The sequence below is a fragment of the Centrocercus urophasianus genome, unplaced genomic scaffold, assembly GCF_019232065.1.
Source record: "Centrocercus urophasianus isolate 14NV4802_14NV808 unplaced genomic scaffold, USGS_Curo_1.0 seq_20, whole genome shotgun sequence".
NCBI classification, from domain to species: Eukaryota; Metazoa; Chordata; class Aves; order Galliformes; family Phasianidae; genus Centrocercus; species Centrocercus urophasianus.
The window spans coordinates 644,282-662,428 of NW_024884756.1; the positions used below are offsets into that span (position 1 = coordinate 644,282).

At 58.3% G+C, this 18,147-nt stretch overlaps 1 protein-coding gene across 2 annotated transcripts in view; it reads right to left on the reverse strand.

Annotated features, from left to right (window-relative positions):
- The window catches only part of COL18A1 (collagen type XVIII alpha 1 chain), a 30,636-nt gene extending 14,414 nt beyond the window's left edge, over positions 1-16,222 (reverse strand). Inside the window, exons 1-2 of one of the 2 annotated variants that reach the window (XM_042821875.1) lie at positions 16,206-16,222; positions 16,047-16,123 (exon numbers count right to left, since the gene is read on the reverse strand). In XM_042821875.1, coding sequence (XP_042677809.1) covers positions 16,047-16,123; positions 16,206-16,216 — 88 coding nt within the window. In that variant the 5' untranslated portion in view covers positions 16,217-16,222. Of the gene's footprint in view, positions 1-1,786; positions 2,352-16,046; positions 16,124-16,205 lie in introns of those variants that run through there. The other variant, XM_042821874.1, reaches the window with a different exon arrangement.
- Between the last annotated feature and the right edge of the window lie 1,925 nt (positions 16,223-18,147).

Consider the following 18,147-nt stretch of genomic DNA (forward strand, 5'->3'; position numbering starts at 1 on the left):
CGACATTGTGCGCTCGCCCCCGCAGCAGGACTCCCGCCTTGCCGATATTCCTGATCATGCGCAGCGGGCAGCAGGGGAATCCCCCAGCTGTGGCTTCATCCCAACCCCAAACTGTCCCAAAGAGGCTCCTGGGCAGCCCATGGATTGCAATGGAGGATTGCCAGCACCCCAGAGCTGGCCACACAATTCTCCCATGGACACCATCGCAGTTCCAGGTGGCGCTGGCACGGAATCACACAGGGATGCCTGGGGCCACGGTGACCGAGCTTTGGCTCCCGCTGCCCTTGGAAGGGCTCCAGAGATGCTCAAGGCTGCTCTGCATCCCCGCCTCTCCCCCTTCCCGTCGCATCCCACAGAGAGCTGCTTTGACAGCCCAGGGGGCCAACAAGGGCATTTGCGCCTTCCTTGTCCCCCAGACTCGTCTGCTCCACGTCACCTGAGGGCACAGGGTCCAGCACGACAACACAGCCCCATTCAGTGGAGCTGCAAAGGGCAGCAGTAGGAGTTCCCGTTCTGGCTTTCATCCCCTTCTCCCGGGCGTGTTTCTGTCCCCAAGCTGCCACCCTTGGCTCCTCACCCCGCCGAGGAGGCCTTAGCTGCTGGCTAAGTCACACAGGGCTCAAAAGCACTTTGTGGCAGTAGTCGAGCACCAAGCACCTCTCCTGCTTTCTGAGTAGGGGGATCAAACATTATCTGTGGGTAAATCATTAACCCCAAGGCAGGGCAGCAGACATGTGGGTGTGCATATGTGAGGTCACAGCCCTGGCCCCATGCGGGGAAGCGATGCCCTGCGGCTCCCTCCAGCTGCTGCCTGGGGTCACCTTGAAGCCCCCATGGTGAGCTCCACATCCCACACCAGTGGGGACAACCTGGGGATGGACAAGGAGGCTCCTCTTTGCAGAAGGAGCCCAAACCCAAAAACTGAGGCAGGGCAGAGAGGCTTTTGGCCAGAGACGAGGCAGTAGCATCCCTTGGAGCACTAGAAGGCTTTGGCTGATGAGACATGCAGAAGGAAGACATGAACAAGGGTCACCAGCCACATTACCTGCGGACACATTAACAAAGACACAAGAATACCCTCCGTCCTCCTTGGGGAGAGAGTCACAGGGCAGAGGCAGGCGCCCACCAGCCGAGTGCATCCAGCACAGGTCTCTGACGGCCTCACAGAAGCCCTGGCACGGCGGGGGAGTTACAGGGACTGAGGCACTACACCCAGGGACCAGGAGCAAGCAGAGGAACCACTCCAAGTAGCGGTGGCACCGAGACTCAAGCAGCCCCTCCCACTCATGCAAAGCAGCCCGAATTTCCACCTCGCTGCCGTGGCTGAGATAATTCGGCAATCTGACATGGTTGGTGCCCAGAACGGAGCAGAAAGGCAGGTGGGCCGGGAGGGGCAGGCAGCGCCCGCCCGCTGGCAGCAGTCTGGGGAAGGAGGGAGCAAGCCCCGCGCCAACAACTCGCAGGGTAGAGGTTAGTAAATCGAACTCAGGAGGACCAGCAGGAGGAGAATCCACACCGCTCACTGCCCTCAGTTTGGGCGCAGAAGGGCTCTGGTTCCCACTGACACCAAGCAGTGCCGGCCCCTCGCCGTCGGTGCTGCGCTTCGGGCCCCCATCACCCGGTGTTGCAGCACCGGGAGCGGCGGGGGATGGCCGGGGGATGGCCCAGGGTCGCCAGCCCCGTGTCTCAGCATGGTCTGCAGCACGTGGCGTGGGCGATGCTCCGTGTCGCTGCGCCGTGGGGTGGTGGGCACTGTCACCTGATGGGAAAGGGAAAGGAGCTCTACCTGGACGGGCGGCTGCTGGCCTCTGCGGGGAACCCCCTGTCCCCTCCTGCTGCCGGGGCAGCTCCGTCGTATTGGGGTTCCCCGTTCCCAGGGGCCGTGGAGTCTCGGTGGGGCTGCGGGTGGGTGGTGTACTGCGAGGGGGAGCGGCAGTCCGTGCCGTGCTGGTTGGCACCGTGATCCCCGCGGTGCTCCCGTCCCCCTGCTCGGGGCCATCCGTGCTCTCAGTGCTCTCCTGTCCCGTAGGTGCTGCCGTGCTGGGCTCCTGGTGCCGCTGCGTGGTGGCCACATCCCCTGCTGCTGCTGAGCTCAGAGGTGCGCTCAGGGTGGGTGAAATCTCTGCAGTGCTTGGCGCCGTGGGGGTCCCCGTGGTTTTCGGGCTGCCCCAAATCCAGTCGAGAAGCTGCGCGTCGCAAGAGGAGAAGCAGCAGGAAGCCAGCAGCAGCCAAAGCCCCAGGTGGAGCACAGCCATGGGGAGGGGAAAGCGAGCCCCCCGGCTTCGCAAACGGAGGGGCTCGGGGGCAGGGGCAGGAGATCGGCCCCAGCGAGGCGCCCGCAGCGCTCGCATCGCTCTCTCCTCCCCAGCGCCCAGCCTTCAAACCGGAGCGCTGGGAGGAGTGGCCCCGCTGCCGGCCGCGAGCCCTCCTCTCCCAGCCTCCTCGCAGCAGGCACGGCCCCCGAGGGGCGCGCAGCCGGGTTGCGACCCACTCGAGCCCCCTGAACGGCCAGGAGCAGAGCCAGCGGTGCAAGCTCCCTGGGCTGCTGGCCCACACTAGCCAGCTGCCGCTGCTCCTGCCTTAACCCCTTCTGCCCCAGAAAACACTTCCAAGATTTCTGCTGGCTGAGAAAGCAACTAGCCCCTAGAGCAGCAAGTGCTTTCAAGACCCTTTCCTTGCTCGGTTTCACGGCCAGAAGCCCCAGGTGCTGCAGTAGGCTGGTGAGCGAGCGGGGCCAGCAGACGGTGAACTGGAGGAGCACAGCGGGGCCCCAGCACCACGCGCCGGCACACCTCCAAGCCAGGGCTGTGAGCAACAGCAGGCTGGGGCTGCAGTTCTGCTGGAGCCGGTTGCGAATGCCTGCAGCAAGCAGCACAATGAGGAGACATGCAGGGACAGCCCAGGTCCTCCATGTCACCGTGTCCCCTCACGCTGACCATGAGAACCACAGAACATCCCAAGTTGGAAGGGACCCACAAGGGTCACCCAGTCCAACACCCAGTCCCACGCACCAACCCCTGTGGCTGAGGTTGGTGTCCCAACGCTCCCTGAGCTCCAGAAGCCCTGGGAGCTGCTCCGTGCCCACCACCCTCAGGGGCACAGCCTTCTCCTCACCCCACCTCACACAGCCCCACGCCGTTCCACTGCCACCTGAGCAGAGCTCAGCGCTGCCCTTCCACTGCGAGGAGCCGCAGGCAGCCACGAGGCCTCCCCTCAGCCTCCTCTTCTCCAGGCTAAACAAACCAAGGGATGTCAGCCACTCCTCACACATCTCACCCTCAGACCCTTCACCATCTCCACAGCCCCACAGAGTCCTCCTGGTTCTCCTGCTGTTCCAATTTGTAAAGAAATTAAACAGGAACAAAACAGGGTCAATGAGGCTTGCGATCGTTTTAAAACAGCCTTTTGGCAAGGCTCTGCTAGTCAGGAAAAGTGTGAAACTAATGCTCAGATGTCTATTAGCTCCATGCACTGCTTCCCACGCTGCTTTTTGGTGTGATTTGTGCAAATTTTCCCACTAAAATGGTGGCTGGCACGGGAATAATGCCACGCTAATATGCCTGCCCAAAGCTGATGTTGTTTCACGAGTGCTTTGTGGAACAGCTTTCCTCTGACACAGCACAGCCTACACCCAATGTCATGCATTTTTTGCCTTTAGGGTCGGGTTTCCACGTGCACCCCCTGCTCAGCAGCTCCTTGCAGCTACTGTCAGCCTGCCCCGTCATGTCCCAACAGGGCTCCGCGCTGCTTCTCAAGGCCGCTCCACCCCACGAGTGTTCGGAGGACAAGCCTTGGGTGATCACAGAACATCACAGCATGGCTTAAGCTGGAAGGGATCACAAAGCCCAGCCATTTCCAACCCCTGTGCCACAGGCTGGCTGCCCCCATGAGCTCAGGCTGCCCAGGGCTCCATCCAGCCTGGCCTTGAGCACCTCCAGGGATGGGGCACCCACAACTCTGGACAGCAGTGCCAGCGCCTCACCGCCCTCAGAGGGAAGAATTCCTTCCTAACACATAAGCCTCCCCTATTTTAGCATTTGAAAGCCATTTCCCTTGTCCTACTGCTAATTACACACGCCTCCCTCAGCAAATGCATCACTTCAGAAGTGATACAAAGGGGACTTGTTTTTTGCACCAGAACTGACCAAACTCAGGACACAGGGAAACCCTGACCACAGGTCCTGGTCACAAAGCCCCAAAAGGTCCAAGAGCAGGGGACAATCATGACAGCCTCATTCCTGGCTGTCCAGATGGACAGACGGACAGCTAAGCTGTTCCTGGACAGAGCCCAAATCCCTTTCTCACGCTGGTGAGTCAGGGCTGGGGGCTGCCAGTCATGCTGCCCATGGGAAGGATGGGTGGAAACCCAGGCTCAGCAGTTCTTGCAGGGGCCCAGGGCAGTGGGGGGGGGGGAGGGGGCAGGAAAAGCCCCGGTATCCACGCTGAGCAGTGCAGAGAAATGGCCCTTTTAGGCACCCTGACAATGGAGAGATTCATTTTTGCCACAAAGGGGCTGTTGATGGGGTGCAGGCAGGGCAGAGGAATGTACCCTGGACAGGGGGACACGGGTGCCATTTCCCACGGCTTCTCCCCGAGAGATGCAGAATGCTGGGTGGGAGCACCACAAGCCCCAGCAAGCTGCCTTGCCTCCACCAGGAGCATTCCAAGGATCAGGGCAGGCTGAACGCGCAGACGCAGTGCAAGCAGAGATCACGAGTGCACCATGCATGGGGTGTAAAGAAAAGAAAAGCCAGAGAGCCCTGGTTCGAGACCTGTATTCCACGCTCGTGGTTAACAAATAACCACACCTAAACAGGGCGCCGAGCCAAAGGGTTTCCAGCAAGCTGGCTGCATGCTCCCCAGAGCAGTGGGAAGAGCATGGTGTTGTGACAGGCGACAGGGGACCTGGCCAGGGAAATATCTGCTTGTGCAGTGCCAGCACTGCACACAAGGGCTGGCTCATAGTGCCTCCCAGTGTGGTGTTTTCAGCCCTCAGCAGGGAGATCTGGGGGATGGATGGTGGGACCAAGGGGACAAGCTCCGCTCGGGAAGGCCCATCCCACGAACCTAGCTGGCTGCTGGGGACTACCAGCTAGCCCCTGTGGGGTCACACTGCTCATTCTTGAGGGCTCCCCACCCAGAGCTCATTGAGCAGCATGAACAGATGGATGGACAGACAGACAGACAGCAGAGGGAGCTCCAGGCCCGAGCACTGCACAGAGTAGAGGTCACAGAGGGGTCCTGAGGGATGCTACTGTGCCCATAGGCACTGCACAGGGATGTCTGCACCCAGCACAGCTCCAGCTGCAGGACCTGAGCGCTCAGCTGGGGCAGGGCGAGACCCCAATGGCATTGCCCCTTCCCTCTAGGTGTCACTAGCCCACCAAGGACCTCTCTTTTCCAGGCCAGGAACCCTTGAACATACTTAGCTAAGCAAGCCCAGACAGGGTGAGCAACCTGATTCCTCCATCACCTGCAGTTCCCTGCCTCCTCTCTTGCTTTTGGCTCTTGCTCAGGATACCCCCAGCCCCTTCAGCACAGCCGATTCCACTCTCCACCCTCTGCCCCCACCCCCCACAGGAAGCCCTGCAGATTGTCCCATAGCAGCACAACCCATCGGACAACCAGAAGGACATCTCAGATTGCTCCTAAGGGAGGATGAGGAGTCACCTTCCTCCCTGCTGCACACACCAAATTTGTATTAGGAATGCCTCAGTGGAGGTGCTCAGGCAACAGCCCGCCAGGCCTCTTTTCTCAATGTCAAAAGGGTTTGGTGTGCTAAGGGAGTGTGTTCTGCTGGCAGGGCATCCCTGTACTTCTGCCATCCTCTATGTGGCTCAGCCCAGGGATGCGAACGACACCCCATGAGAACACACCATGGCCCCACAGTCTTTCCAAAGCACAGCTCCATCGTTTGCTAGCAGAAAGCAAAGCCCTGTAACATCAGAAGGCTCCTACTGCAATGCATGAGAAAGCACCAGCTCCAAAAGGCACAAAATGCAGTGAAGCAAACATTTGAGAGCGCTGCTTCCTACCAGTAGCCCAAGTTTCCCTGACACATCCCTGGAAGCAAGACTCTCGTCCCATGCCCACAGCCCAGCAAGCTCCCAGCAGCATGGGCATCAGGACCTCAGAGCCTCCGAGGCATGGAGCAAAGAGAGACTGCAGTGAGCTATGGGAGTTTTCTGTTGCTAAAAATCACTGCTGCCAAACAGTAGGGCTAGCTGCCCACTGATAAAGAACCGCACACAGCAGGTCTCGATATGCAGCTCCTTGGTGTGAAATAGAGGCACACAGAGACGCTGCCCTGTCTGTGTTTCTCCTGCGTGAGTGCTGCTGGGGAAGTGACAAAACCTCAGCGCTAGGCCAGCAGAGAGGCTGCAGGCGGAGCATTCAAGCACCAAGCAGAACAAAATCCAGCAACTGTCAGAGACAGATGGTATCTTTAAAACCTATCGATGTTTGGGATTTTAATCTCTTCCTATCCGAAAGCACAAACAACAGTCAAAAGGCACTCATCAGGACGCACGCGTAAGAGGCCTAAGGATATTGCTACATCTCGCTGACCTCCCATGCAGCCAGCGGGACAGACAGCGGGACAGACAGCGGGACAGGCGCCCGGCAGCAGTTAGCAGCAGCAGAAAGGTGGCTCAGCAGCTGCACCCAGGACAGGGACACCGATATCCCCAGAGCTGCACACTGTCCCTATCCCAGGGATCCTGCAGCATCTTTGGAACAACACCAAACACAAATTCCGTCCATAAATGCGACGTACATGAGCCCAGCCTTCCAAATTCTGGCAAAGGGCAGTGCTTTTTGCAGGGGAAAAGGATGCTGCATGGTTGCAAGGTATCCTGTATGCCAGCAGCTGCTGAGGCTGGTGACGCAGGTGGTGGCTCAGGGAGGATGCAACCCGCAGCCACACAGCACCGCCGAGACCCCGGGACCGCAGCAGCGTTCCTAAACATTTACTCATGGAGAGACAGAAACTTCCTCCCAGCGAATTCCTCGATAAGATAAACCATTAAAATGTCACGACTGCCTGGGGGAGCGATCAAATCATCCAGGGGATAACAAACAGCCTGGGTGCACCACTGCAGTGGGATGCACCCAACCCACGGCTCCCACACACCTTCAATGAGCATTGGAACCGAAGTGCCCTAAGCCTGGCCCACGTGTCCCCCTTGCAACCCTGGCCATGGGGTCATTGATGCCCACCAGGGCATCGGGGCTACTCACTGAGGAAGTGTCTGCCAGTCCTCATGGGAAATATGCAGACTATGGCAGCAGGCACGGCAGAGCTGACACCAAGCAAACAATCTCCCCTCCATCCTCCCTGGCGAGACTAAAAATACCACCGAGCCGCTTCCTCCGGGAGCAGCACAGGACGGGTCAGGTCCCAGCAAAGGCACCATGTGTTGACCTCGTAACTCGTTATCCAGCCCAATCGGAGGGCAGCAATATGCTGGCAGCTCCCTTTTTCTCAGCACATCCCGCAGAGCCGGCTTTGTCTGCAGGCGGGGAGCAGGCCGGGGGGCACCAGCTCTGCTTCCCATCACTGCGGGGCCGCCCGACAGCCAGGAGATAAGGCAGCGGGAGGCGAGGGAAGGAATGTGCCCCCTTCCTGCCCCCATGGCAATGCATCACCCTGCAGACTAAGTGTTCCCCGGAGGGGGGGAAAGGCACAGAGCCCACCCTAAGCCACCTCCATCCTGGAACTGGTGTGCCACACTTTACCACCACTGGCAGACTTCCTCCTCTGAGTGGGAGCACACAGCATTGGGCACTCCTCTGCCCTATCCCCCCAGGAATTCCCAAACCACAATTGCATTCCTGGAATTCCTGCAGCCCCCAGGGAGGTGCCGGGAGCATGGGGGTGATGGGAGGGTGTTGGTTCCCAGCTCTGCTCTGGACAGGGCAGCCAGGTGCTGTTTTCAGACACCTCCTTACCTGCAAATACAGGGCACAGGAGCTCTGCAGAAAGAGGGGCTTGGGAACCAACTTGAAGCAAAGAGCAATGCTAAGCTGTCGAGAAAGATCTGCCTGGGTAGGGGCTGGCCAGGGCTCAGACAAAGCCTTCCAGTGTTATGAGGAGAAGGAAACACAGCCTGCGTCTCCTGCAAGTGCATCTCCAGCACACAGCACCCGAAGAGCACTGTGCCCACCCTGCCTGGGATATCTGCACCCAGGTCTCACCCTGCAGCAAAGAACCCTAGGCATTCCCTTGCAGCCAGGTGGTGGGGAGCTCTACTCTGCCAGGCAACCAGAGGAAAAAGAAGGCATAGGGAGGGCCTGACCCCAGAGACCACCTTTCAGTTGCCCTTGATGTCCACGCTGACACCCTGACACTCAGGGGCTTTGTGTGCCTCAAGCCTCAGGGCACTGCTAACAAGGCTCTATGCCCTTCCACCTCTCTGTACAACACCCCATCTGTGCTGTTGGCTTTGGGATCTTTTTCCCAGTCTTTCACAAGTTCCCACCAAGCTGTGACATCCCACCTCAGCAGCGCATCCCTGTCCCATCTGGGCTGCCAGCCCAGTGCAGGGTCACCACGCTCCACACCATGCCCTGGCACGGCTCCGGTACTGCAGCGAGATGCTGGGAGCAGCCTTCAGCAGCATCACCCTGCCCTTGAACCTGCCCTGCCACACACATCATAGGGCTCAGTGCCTTGAAATGCATCTGTCTCGTGGCAATGTGATGCCAGTCAAGGTTGCTGCCTTACAAGAGGGTCTTAATTGAAATTGTTGAGGATGTCAACCAACATTTACAGACATTAGGATGAATGGCATCTAATGGGTCTAATTTGCTGCCAAGTATGTCACTGTGAACCTTTATGCATGGAAAGGGTTAAAAACACAAAAAAGCCCCACTACAAACCAGCAGGCATGCCTGGAGTGGGGGATTAGAGAGAATAGGGCCATTTCTCAGCACTGACTATGGCAACATAAATAGAAAAGTAACATTACACTGGAGCCGGGGCCCTTTTGCCCCGCTCTGTCCCTACAATGCCACCATTGTCCAGCTGACAACTGGCAATTTTCCCTGTGTGGGGCTGACATCCTGCAGGCTGGGCACGGCGCTGGGGGACCGCCTTCCCCTCATCTCAAACTGTGCCCCAGCACAGCCAGGGGTACCCACAGCACCATCACCGTGCACCCCAGCATCGGACAGATGCCCCATTGCATCCCATGCCGTGCTGCTTTCAAAGTCTACTTGCAGGGCTTGACTTTGCAGGGAGCAAGGATGGGAGAGCAGCAATAAGGCAAGCAGAGGGATGTGGCATTTTCCCATTGTGAACAACAGCACGGAGCAAGCAGAGGGCAAATGCGGGAGGCGGCTGCGCGCCCCAAGCACCACAAGCAGCTGCTCCGGGATTCTTTCTTCTGCATTTTAATTATACAACCACTCAAGTTTCTTCCTAATGGGAATGCTGAAAACCAGTTTTTCCTGCAGCAAGGCCAACTCCACAAACGCTAGCAGTGACCTGTGAAAAAAGCCCCATAAATCAACACGGCAATGTCTTTCCCCCCCCTCCCTTGCAGCATCACCACTACTATTTCACTGGTTTTTTTCCACTGTTTTAGCTTTTTTTTGTTTTTGTTTTATTTTCTGAGTTTATGGTTGTTGTTTTTTTTCCAAGGAAAGCATCTGCAAGTAAATAAACCACTCTGAAGACTCCACAAAACCACCTTCAGCACCGCAGCATCCCTCATGCCCACAGCCACGTGGCTGCTCCCAGGATGAGGTACTCCATGTGGAGCAAGCAAATCCCAGACTTCCAAGCAAATCCCAAACCTCCCCTCCTGGCTGCTGCTGGGCAGCAGACAAAGGGCGCTGAATTAGCAATTCCCCAGTGACAGCCTGGTGCTGCTAGAGCTGAAAAGAGAAAGGGGGAGGGGAAAAAAGAAAAAAAAAAAAGGAGGAAGGAAAAAAACAAAACACCAGCAGAAAAGTGACGTACGCAGGAACTGGCTGCGGGACTCCATGCAAGATGCAGCGTGCCTGCTGAGCACCCAGCCCAGCAGTGGGGAGCACCCAGCGCTGCCGGCACAGAGCCCAGCACACCGGAGTGGTGGTGCTGGGATGTGGTGCAAGCAATAGGAACAGGCAGCAGGACAAAGGGCGGGGGAACACAGGGCAGGAGAAAGCCCGGAAGGGGGCTGCGGAGAAGGAAAGGGAGCACACAGCAGATTGCAAGGGGACATTGTCATTGGCCGATAATCCATGTGGCAGAGGGTCCTGAGCACAAAACTTGGTCTCAGCCTGTTTAGCTGCCCGGAGATGGGAATTCCCCAAAAGGGATGGCCACGGCCAGCCTTGAGGCTCAGGTGTCAGTCTGTCCCCAGCTGCAGGGTACTCGGACAGACCCTGCTGGCTGCCCCAGCAGTCAGCACGCATCCTCTGCCCCCCACTTCCAAACCCTGTTGCTAGGACACTCGAGGCAGCAGAAATACAGCGCGGGGCGGATTAGCGTCTAGACTGGCTGACCTCTCCCTCTAGGTAGCACCGGGGCAAGAATTGGGCCCCTGGCACTTTCCTTGGAGGAAAGGAAAAAGGGGGCTTTGCGCAGCCCCCAGAAGCGGGAGCAAGGCAGAGGGATGCTGCTGTGCCAAGTGAGCTACCTGAAGCCCATTGCTAGCCGTGGGCCTGCCCAGCAACCGGTGACAAAAGGGCCTTTCATGGAAGGGACATGTCAGCGCCACAGTTAGCAGGGGAAAGGGAAAAAAAAAGAGCTGAAAGAAGATTATTACCTCCAGCGCTGCCTCTGGGGGCTGGAGGCTGCGGGGCCCCTTGCAAACATGTATGTTAACTCTTTAGGTTGAGCCCCGGCAGCAAATAGGGGATGGAGCGCTGCTTCCCATGGCTGCCTGCCATAGGAGCTGGTTGCCTGAGTCCTGCAGAGCAGTCACCAGGTGTGGCAGGGTGGCCAGAAGGTCCCCAGGAGGATGGCTCTGGTCCCAGTGCAGAGGGAAATAAGGCTCCCCGCTGCCAGCCAGCTGCTGCAGGTGCAGAGCATAGAGTCATAGACTTGTAAAACAATTCAGGTTAAAAAAAGACCTCTAAGATCATATACTCCAACCGTCCCCGCTAAGCACACTCCCAGCAAGGTCCTCCTGCCAGCACAGCTATGTTCTTGCCCCAAGAATGAGAGAAGAACCTTCACTTTCACAGAGAAACCAGCTCAGAAATATCCCTCCTCCGACTCACAAAAGTGCATTCTGGGGATACGTTTCCATTCTGAAATAGAATCATAGAAACATAAAGGTTGGAAAAGACCACTAAGATCATCGACTCCGACCCATCATGTTGACTGACCACATCCCTCAGTGCCACATCTCCACAGTTCTTGGACACCTCCAGGGACCAGGACTCAACCACCTTCCTGTGCCAATGCATTAACACTCTTTCTGAGATGAAATTCTTCCTAATATGCAACCTGAACCTCCCCTGATGCAACTTGAGGCCATTACATCATGTCCTATGGCTCCAGCACTGGACCAGAACCATGGAACCAACAGGGAGTAGGGCCATTTTCCTCCTGGTGATACCAGGTGCTGGACAAAGGGAAACAACCCACTCCCTCTGGGAAGGCAGAGCTGCAGAGAACAGTGCCTTGGCTCCTTTCTATCATCTCCGTAGCCAGAGATGCAGGAATTTGCTACACAGCACCATCTTATCGCGTGGTGCCCTGCTTGGAAACCTCCTCCAGGAGTCTGTGCAGATCCCATCCTCCTCTTGCAGCCTCTGGTTACATCGTCAAGCCAGGCTGACAATGGCACCTTTGGGCTTATCTCGTGGGGGTGGCAGCACTATAGCCTGCAGCTGATACCCCTCTGTGGGCTTGAGATGGCGCACAGTGGGGCTTTTCTCCTCCACATGCCCAGGGTGAAATCCAAAGCCAGCAGTGCATTTTCCCTTCTGCTGCTGTGCCCAAGGAGGGAGCACTCCTGGTGAGACCTGGGCTCCCCCAGAGCACCCATCCCTCCCTGCTGCCTCCCAATAGGTCCCCGGAGCCACTGCGCCCTGTGCCAGGGATGCCTGTCAGCTCCTTATCTGGGGTTATCAGAAAGGTGCCCCTTATCCAAAAGTCAACAATCCCCGACTCAATTAAGTTACAGCCTAATGAGGGAGGTGGAAAAAAAAATAACCTGTTTAACTGCGGTGTTTACTGGAGGGGAGGCAGGTGGCTCACTTACGGACTGTAAAACTGGAGACGGCTTCAAGGGCATCTGGGCAGGCAGACTGAATGACGATGGGAGATTGCTGGGGCCGCCCCCAGGTGCTCTGCTGCTTCCCCCCCTCTCACAGCCTAGCACAGGGCCAGGGGAGCAGCCCCATCTTCCAGTCCCAGGGCCCGGGAGGAAGAAACCAGCGGATGGAGCTTGGGAATATAACAAAAATACAATAAAAGTCACTAATGACAAATTTCCATCTAAAAGGGGCCGGGATGCGGTGCCAAAAAAAGCAATAAAAATTCCACCAGAGCAACCTTTTTAAGTGCAAACGGGATGTCACAGAGCAGATGTTGCTCACTGAGAGCCCCATTGCTGCCCTCAGTCCTCTCCCAGACTCCCTTGCTCTGACATTTCCCCCCGTGCTCCCAGCCCACGCCGACACAGCTCCGAAAGCTCCCAATAACCGCGTAAATGTCCAAACCAGTTCCTAATCCCACTTAGCTCCCTGATTCAATTACATTCTGGCAAGAAACACTGCGGGTCAATCATGCCCTATGCTGAGAGCCAAAAAACGCAGTGCTACCACACACCTTCCTACATCCGCACAGCCAGCACCCCACAGACCAAAGGGGTGTAGGGCAGAGCTGGGCTTGCCCCCCGAGGGCTGCCTGCAGCCCAGGGATGCTCTTAGGGTTCCCAGCACTTGCTCAAACGCCACCAGATACTCTGGAAGATCATTAAAATGCTTTATTAATCCCATATCTCTGGGCTGCTGATTCACATCCGATGCTTAATCCTAGATGTCTCCTTCAGCACTTTGAACTCAGTGGCTTATGCCAGAACTCATTCTGCACTGGGGAAGCTCTCGGCTTCTGGACAAGACGCGACGCGCTCAGTTGGGCCGCCACGTAGGGGCTCAGAGCATCACTCTGAGCATAGCACAGAAGAGGACTGTTTCCCAGCACTAGGTGCCTACTTTTGGGTTTTGTTTGTTGTTTAAGTGCCTGGCAATAGCCCTTGCAGGGCTGTTCCCCCGAGTGCCTGTCCTCTTAAGTGTTCAGGCTCACTATTTCAGCAGTGCCTACATCGTAATGAAATAAACAGTGTAAGGAGACGTTCTTGCTGCTGCAGACCAAAACAAATAACAAGAGTTGCCAAAGAGGGGCTGCTCTCCAGGGCACAAACAGTACTGCCCCAGGGCTTGGCAGTGCTCGTGCCAGCAGCCACTGTGCCAAGGGCGTGTGCCATGGCCCCATGCATCCAAGAGGGCTCAGCTCCCGTTCCCCGCAGATATCTGAGATCCAGCAGGGCTGCAGGATGCTGCGGATGGATTGAGTCCAGCCCAGAGCTGCACGACCACAGAGAAAGTCAGGGTCAGGTCACTTGCTGAAAGGGAAGGGAAGATGAACGCTGCCTGAGAGTGCAGCACTACTCATCTCTTCTTACATTGAATTCCCAGCTCCAAAGCACAAGGCACTGTGGGGCCATGAAGGCTGGCAGCCATTCCGCAGAGCTCTGCCAGCAGCCTGGGCAGGGGCTGGGTGCTGACATGAGAGACACGTGGTCCCTGTCCTTGGCCAGCCAGCAGATGGGCAACACCAAGGCACTTCTGCTCATGGGCAGCAGTTGGGATGCTCAATGCGGAGCTCCTCCTAACCTAAAGCAGCACCTGCTGGTGCCACCTGCGGCACGCTCCTCACCCAGCCCTCCTCCTTGTCAGGAGAAATTCCTCAAATAATGTTTGCGAAAGCGCAGATCCACCTGTCAGAAATCCCCACAAGCCTATGCCAAAGCAGTTATGTCACAGGCCATAAATCTCTTTGCACGGCACCTGCTTCATCTCTGAGGGCTCGTGCTTGTGAGGCACCCGAGCCATGGAGGCCAACGAGCCAGCGAGGATGGAAATATACAGAGCGTGAGCTGCCAGCAGCATGTCACCCTGGCACCTGCTGCATTCAGCAGCACAAGAGACAGCTGATCACAGCTGTCCAGGTGTTGTCTGCTTCCTACCACCACCAGCTTGACCTCGGTGTTCTTGCCCTGCATAGAATCACGGAACGGTTATGCTGGAACAGACCTAAAGCCCACTCAGTTCCAATCCCATGCTGAGGGCTGGTTGCCCTGCACCAGATCAGGCTGCCCAAGGCACCTTCAGGGATAGGAGCTCCAAAAATGGGATGGAAGCTCCTCATCACAGCTCCAACAATAATGAAGAGAAACCCAACGTACAGCAGGCTGCAGCACTGTCCCAGTTTCCCTGCGTTCTCAGGATGGGACACGCAGTGGCATCCCAGCAGCATCCCTGCCCCAAACTCCTGCTCCATGCCACTCTGAGGGATCTCCAGGGGAAAAAAAAAAAGCCCAGCTCCAGGCAGCTCAGCTCCCAAATTTGCAAGAAAGGCAGATAAACAGAAAGGTTATCTCCTCGCCAGAACGGCCTTCAGAGCAAACATTCCCGAGGAGCCCATCACAAAGAAGGGCTGGCAGAACAGGCCCTGCAGTCCTTGGACATTGAACCGAAGGGAACAAAAAAGGAAGAAAAAAAAAAAAGAAAAGAAAAGAAAAAAAAAAAAAAAAGCCACACTGAGACATGTTCAAATTCTTTAAAACCCGATTCGCAGCTTGCCACTGGGAGCTGGCCAAGTCAGTGGGACGAGACGGGCACTTCCCTGCCAGCCCCGCTGCTGTGCCTACCGAGTCTGGACAAAGTGGGGGGACCCTGAGGGCAGCGGGGACACGGCCCTGGGTCAGGTACAGCTCCGTCACCTGGAGCCAGGGTGGGAAGGACACGAGGAGCCATTTCTGCTCCATATAACCACCCTTAGAGCAGTGCCCAGCCCTGCAGCTTGGCTGTGCTGGACACTCTCCAGAGACCTAAAATAGTCGATTTGGGATTTTGCATGGGAATAATTTTCTCCCTCTGGAGACGTCTTTGTTGCTGAGATCCCTGGGGACCCACGGCCCAGACAGCAGTGTCACGAGCCCAGTCTGGGGCGCCTGGAAAACCTCTCCCCATGCTCCCGGATGGGTTCCAGCAGTGCCAGGCATCCCTCCTGCTGGCTGCACTCAGTGCCTGCAGCGCAGCCCGAGCCGAAAGCTGTACCTAGATGGCATAACGCCTCGCTCCAGTAAACAATCCACAGATTTCACAGCCCAGCATCTGTTGACTTCCAGCTCGCCCGTACCTGAGCAGCCTCCCACAAACTGGCGGCGGGATGAAGGAGGGGCAGCAGCCGAACCTCCCGACCTGCGGAGAGGTGGGAGCGCTCCGTGTGGGACACGGAGAGCCGCCCTCGCCCGTTGTGGGTCAGCGCTCACAGCGCTCGGCCGCTCCGCAAACAGGCTGCAGGCAAGCCAAGCCTCCCCGAGCGTAACGTACCGGCTCGTGCCTCGTGGGGAGGGAGCACTTGGAAAACTTAGCCTCATTCTGCATCTTCGAGGGCGCGCGCAGCCCGGGGGGCAGAGCAGCGGTTCCCCATAGGGCAGAGGGATCCCTCACGGCACGTCGGGGCACCGCGCGTCTCCCAGCGCTGCCCCAGCGAGGACCCGCGGATTGGGCACCTCCGGCGCACGGCTGTTCTGGGGCACGGAACCACAGAATCACAGGACTTCCAGAGACGGAAAGGGCCCATCAGAATCACCGAATCTTACTCCTGGGCAACGCCGGCCCGCCCGCCCCGCGGCCACGCGTCGCTCCCTCCGGCCGCTCGCGCATCAGACGAAGCAGCGGATGGGGCGCACGGGGACGCAGCTCCATCTACCCACCCCTCCACCCAACCGTTTCACACGGGCGGCCGCGCTCGCAGAGCACCCCGCGGGCACGGTTCCGGGACCCCCATCCCTCCCCTCTCGCCCCGCGCACGTTACCGGGCTCCTGGGAGGAGGCGGTGAGCAGCAGCAGCACAAAGAGCCCGAGCAGCAGCAGCAGCCTCCGCGGGGCACACCTGCGGGAGGAGAGAGAAGCACAGAGCACGCTGTCAGCCTCGACCCCGTCGCGGGCCCCGCTCCCCCGGCCCCGCCGCTCACCCCGGGCGCATGGTGCCCGCCGCTGCCGGCTTAGGGGGGCCCCGGGGGGCCCCTTGGGGCTCGGCCCGGCCCGGGGGGGGGGCGGAGCGGGACGGGGCGGAGCCGTGGAGGATTCAGCCCGCCTCCAGCCCCCGGTACCGGGCTGCGAGGGCCGCGTTGGGCGGAGGAGGCGCGGCTCGGTTGTCCCCGAGCATCCTCGACGTGCTCCGGTGCTCCTATTTCTTCTCTCTGCAGCCCCGCACAAAAAAAAAAAAAAAAAAAAAGAAGAAGAAAGAAAAAAAAGAAGTGCCACACCTCGCTTTGTCCTGTGCGGCGCTTTGGTGCCCCGCGGCAGCGTGCTTCAAGAACGCGAGCCTGGAAACTTCCAGGGGATCCAGGACTGATGGCAAAGGCGGTGTCTGAGCTAAGTGAAATAACACACGAGGCAAAACCCACAACGGGGGCGAGAGTCTGAGCCCGGAGCTGCCTTTTGTTTGGGTGATCCCGCGTGGCCAGGGCTCTTACATTTCCCCTTTCCAGTCTGGATGCCTTTCTGCCAGGTGGAGGCTGCACTGCGCTGCACCTGAGCTGTGCAAAAGCAATACGTGGCAGCCCCGAGCCCAACCCCCAGGCTGCCATTGTGCATGGGGCTTTTGGGGCTGCAGGAGGCAGTGGGCCTGGATGGTGCTTGGGAAACCTTGAAAACTTCAGCTGATTCGAGTGACTGGGGCAGGCTGAAGCCCACCATCACCCTTTGGCTGCCTTCCTCCCTCCCCATGCTGCCAGTAGGTCACCGTCCCCCCCGCACGGCCCTCCTCGCACCATCCTGGCTGCCACCGGGGAAGTTTCCCACCATAAAATGTCCTCCTGCTGCGCTTTCAAGTTGGAGAGCCGCAGAGGACAGATAATGAGGCTCATCTTTTCCCAAGCAAACAAGCGCTGCCCACCAGGGGGGAAGCTGCCAGGGAGGCAGCTCTTTCAAAAGCCAACCAAATGGAAACCAGCAGTGCTTCCATGGCGGTGTTGCCCCAGCCCAAAGGGCCTCCTGCCCCGCAGGCTTCAGGCTCCAGCAAAGTTTTGGCATTTCTTCTCTCCACACGGCTCCTCCAGGGCCCTGCTGTCCCCTCACACCCCGTGCCTCTGGGTGGCCTCTGCATGGGCACCTCAGTGCCATTGTCTGGACGGAGGGGCTGTGCTGGATCCCGGCGCAGCAGCTCTGCGGCTGGGATAGCACAGCAGCCAACAAGTGTCACCCTGGCAACCCTGCGGGATGACGAGGCTGTTTCCCCCTCCTTTCAGTGGAGAAGGGGGGTTTGGAAATGCCGATGTCTCCAGCAGAGCTCCGACACGCTTGGCCTGCCTCCGCCTCCTCCTCCTGCGCGGCGGCTGTGAGCGGCAGCGTGTCCCAGGCTGCCAATGTCCCCAGCAGCCATGGCCCGTGTGCTGGCGCCTGCAGACCCCGTGAACCGTGGCTGCCAGCACTGCTGAGAGCCGGCTGCTTGAGCAGCGCTGCTGTGCAACGCAGCTTGTGTGGTGGAAGCAGGCGGGTGTCCTGGTCCTGGTGCCGCCAGGCTCCTCCTGGGGGGCTGTGTTTGGAGGCTGGGGAGCAGCAGGGGCTGTCGGGCAGTGAGGAGCGAGGAGGCAAAGCGCGATATTTGGCAAGCGGCCTTGCAGGAAAACAAAGGCTGAAGCAATGCAAAGAGAGCAGAATACCACGAGTAGAAGGATGTCCTGCCTGCGCCCGCCTGCAGCCCTTTCCTGTGCTGTTTGTTGGGGTTCAATCCCCGGCGCTGGGTTGCGGCCTGAGGATGAGGCAGCTCGGGAACATCCACCGCGGCGAACCCTGCTGGAGGCTTTGCATTCTTCCCATGGGAAGAAGCAGGGGTCATAAACTCCCCCATAGGAACCCCGGGGTCTGTACCTGTGTGGGATGTAGGGAGGGTTTCCTGGGTTGTTCTCCATG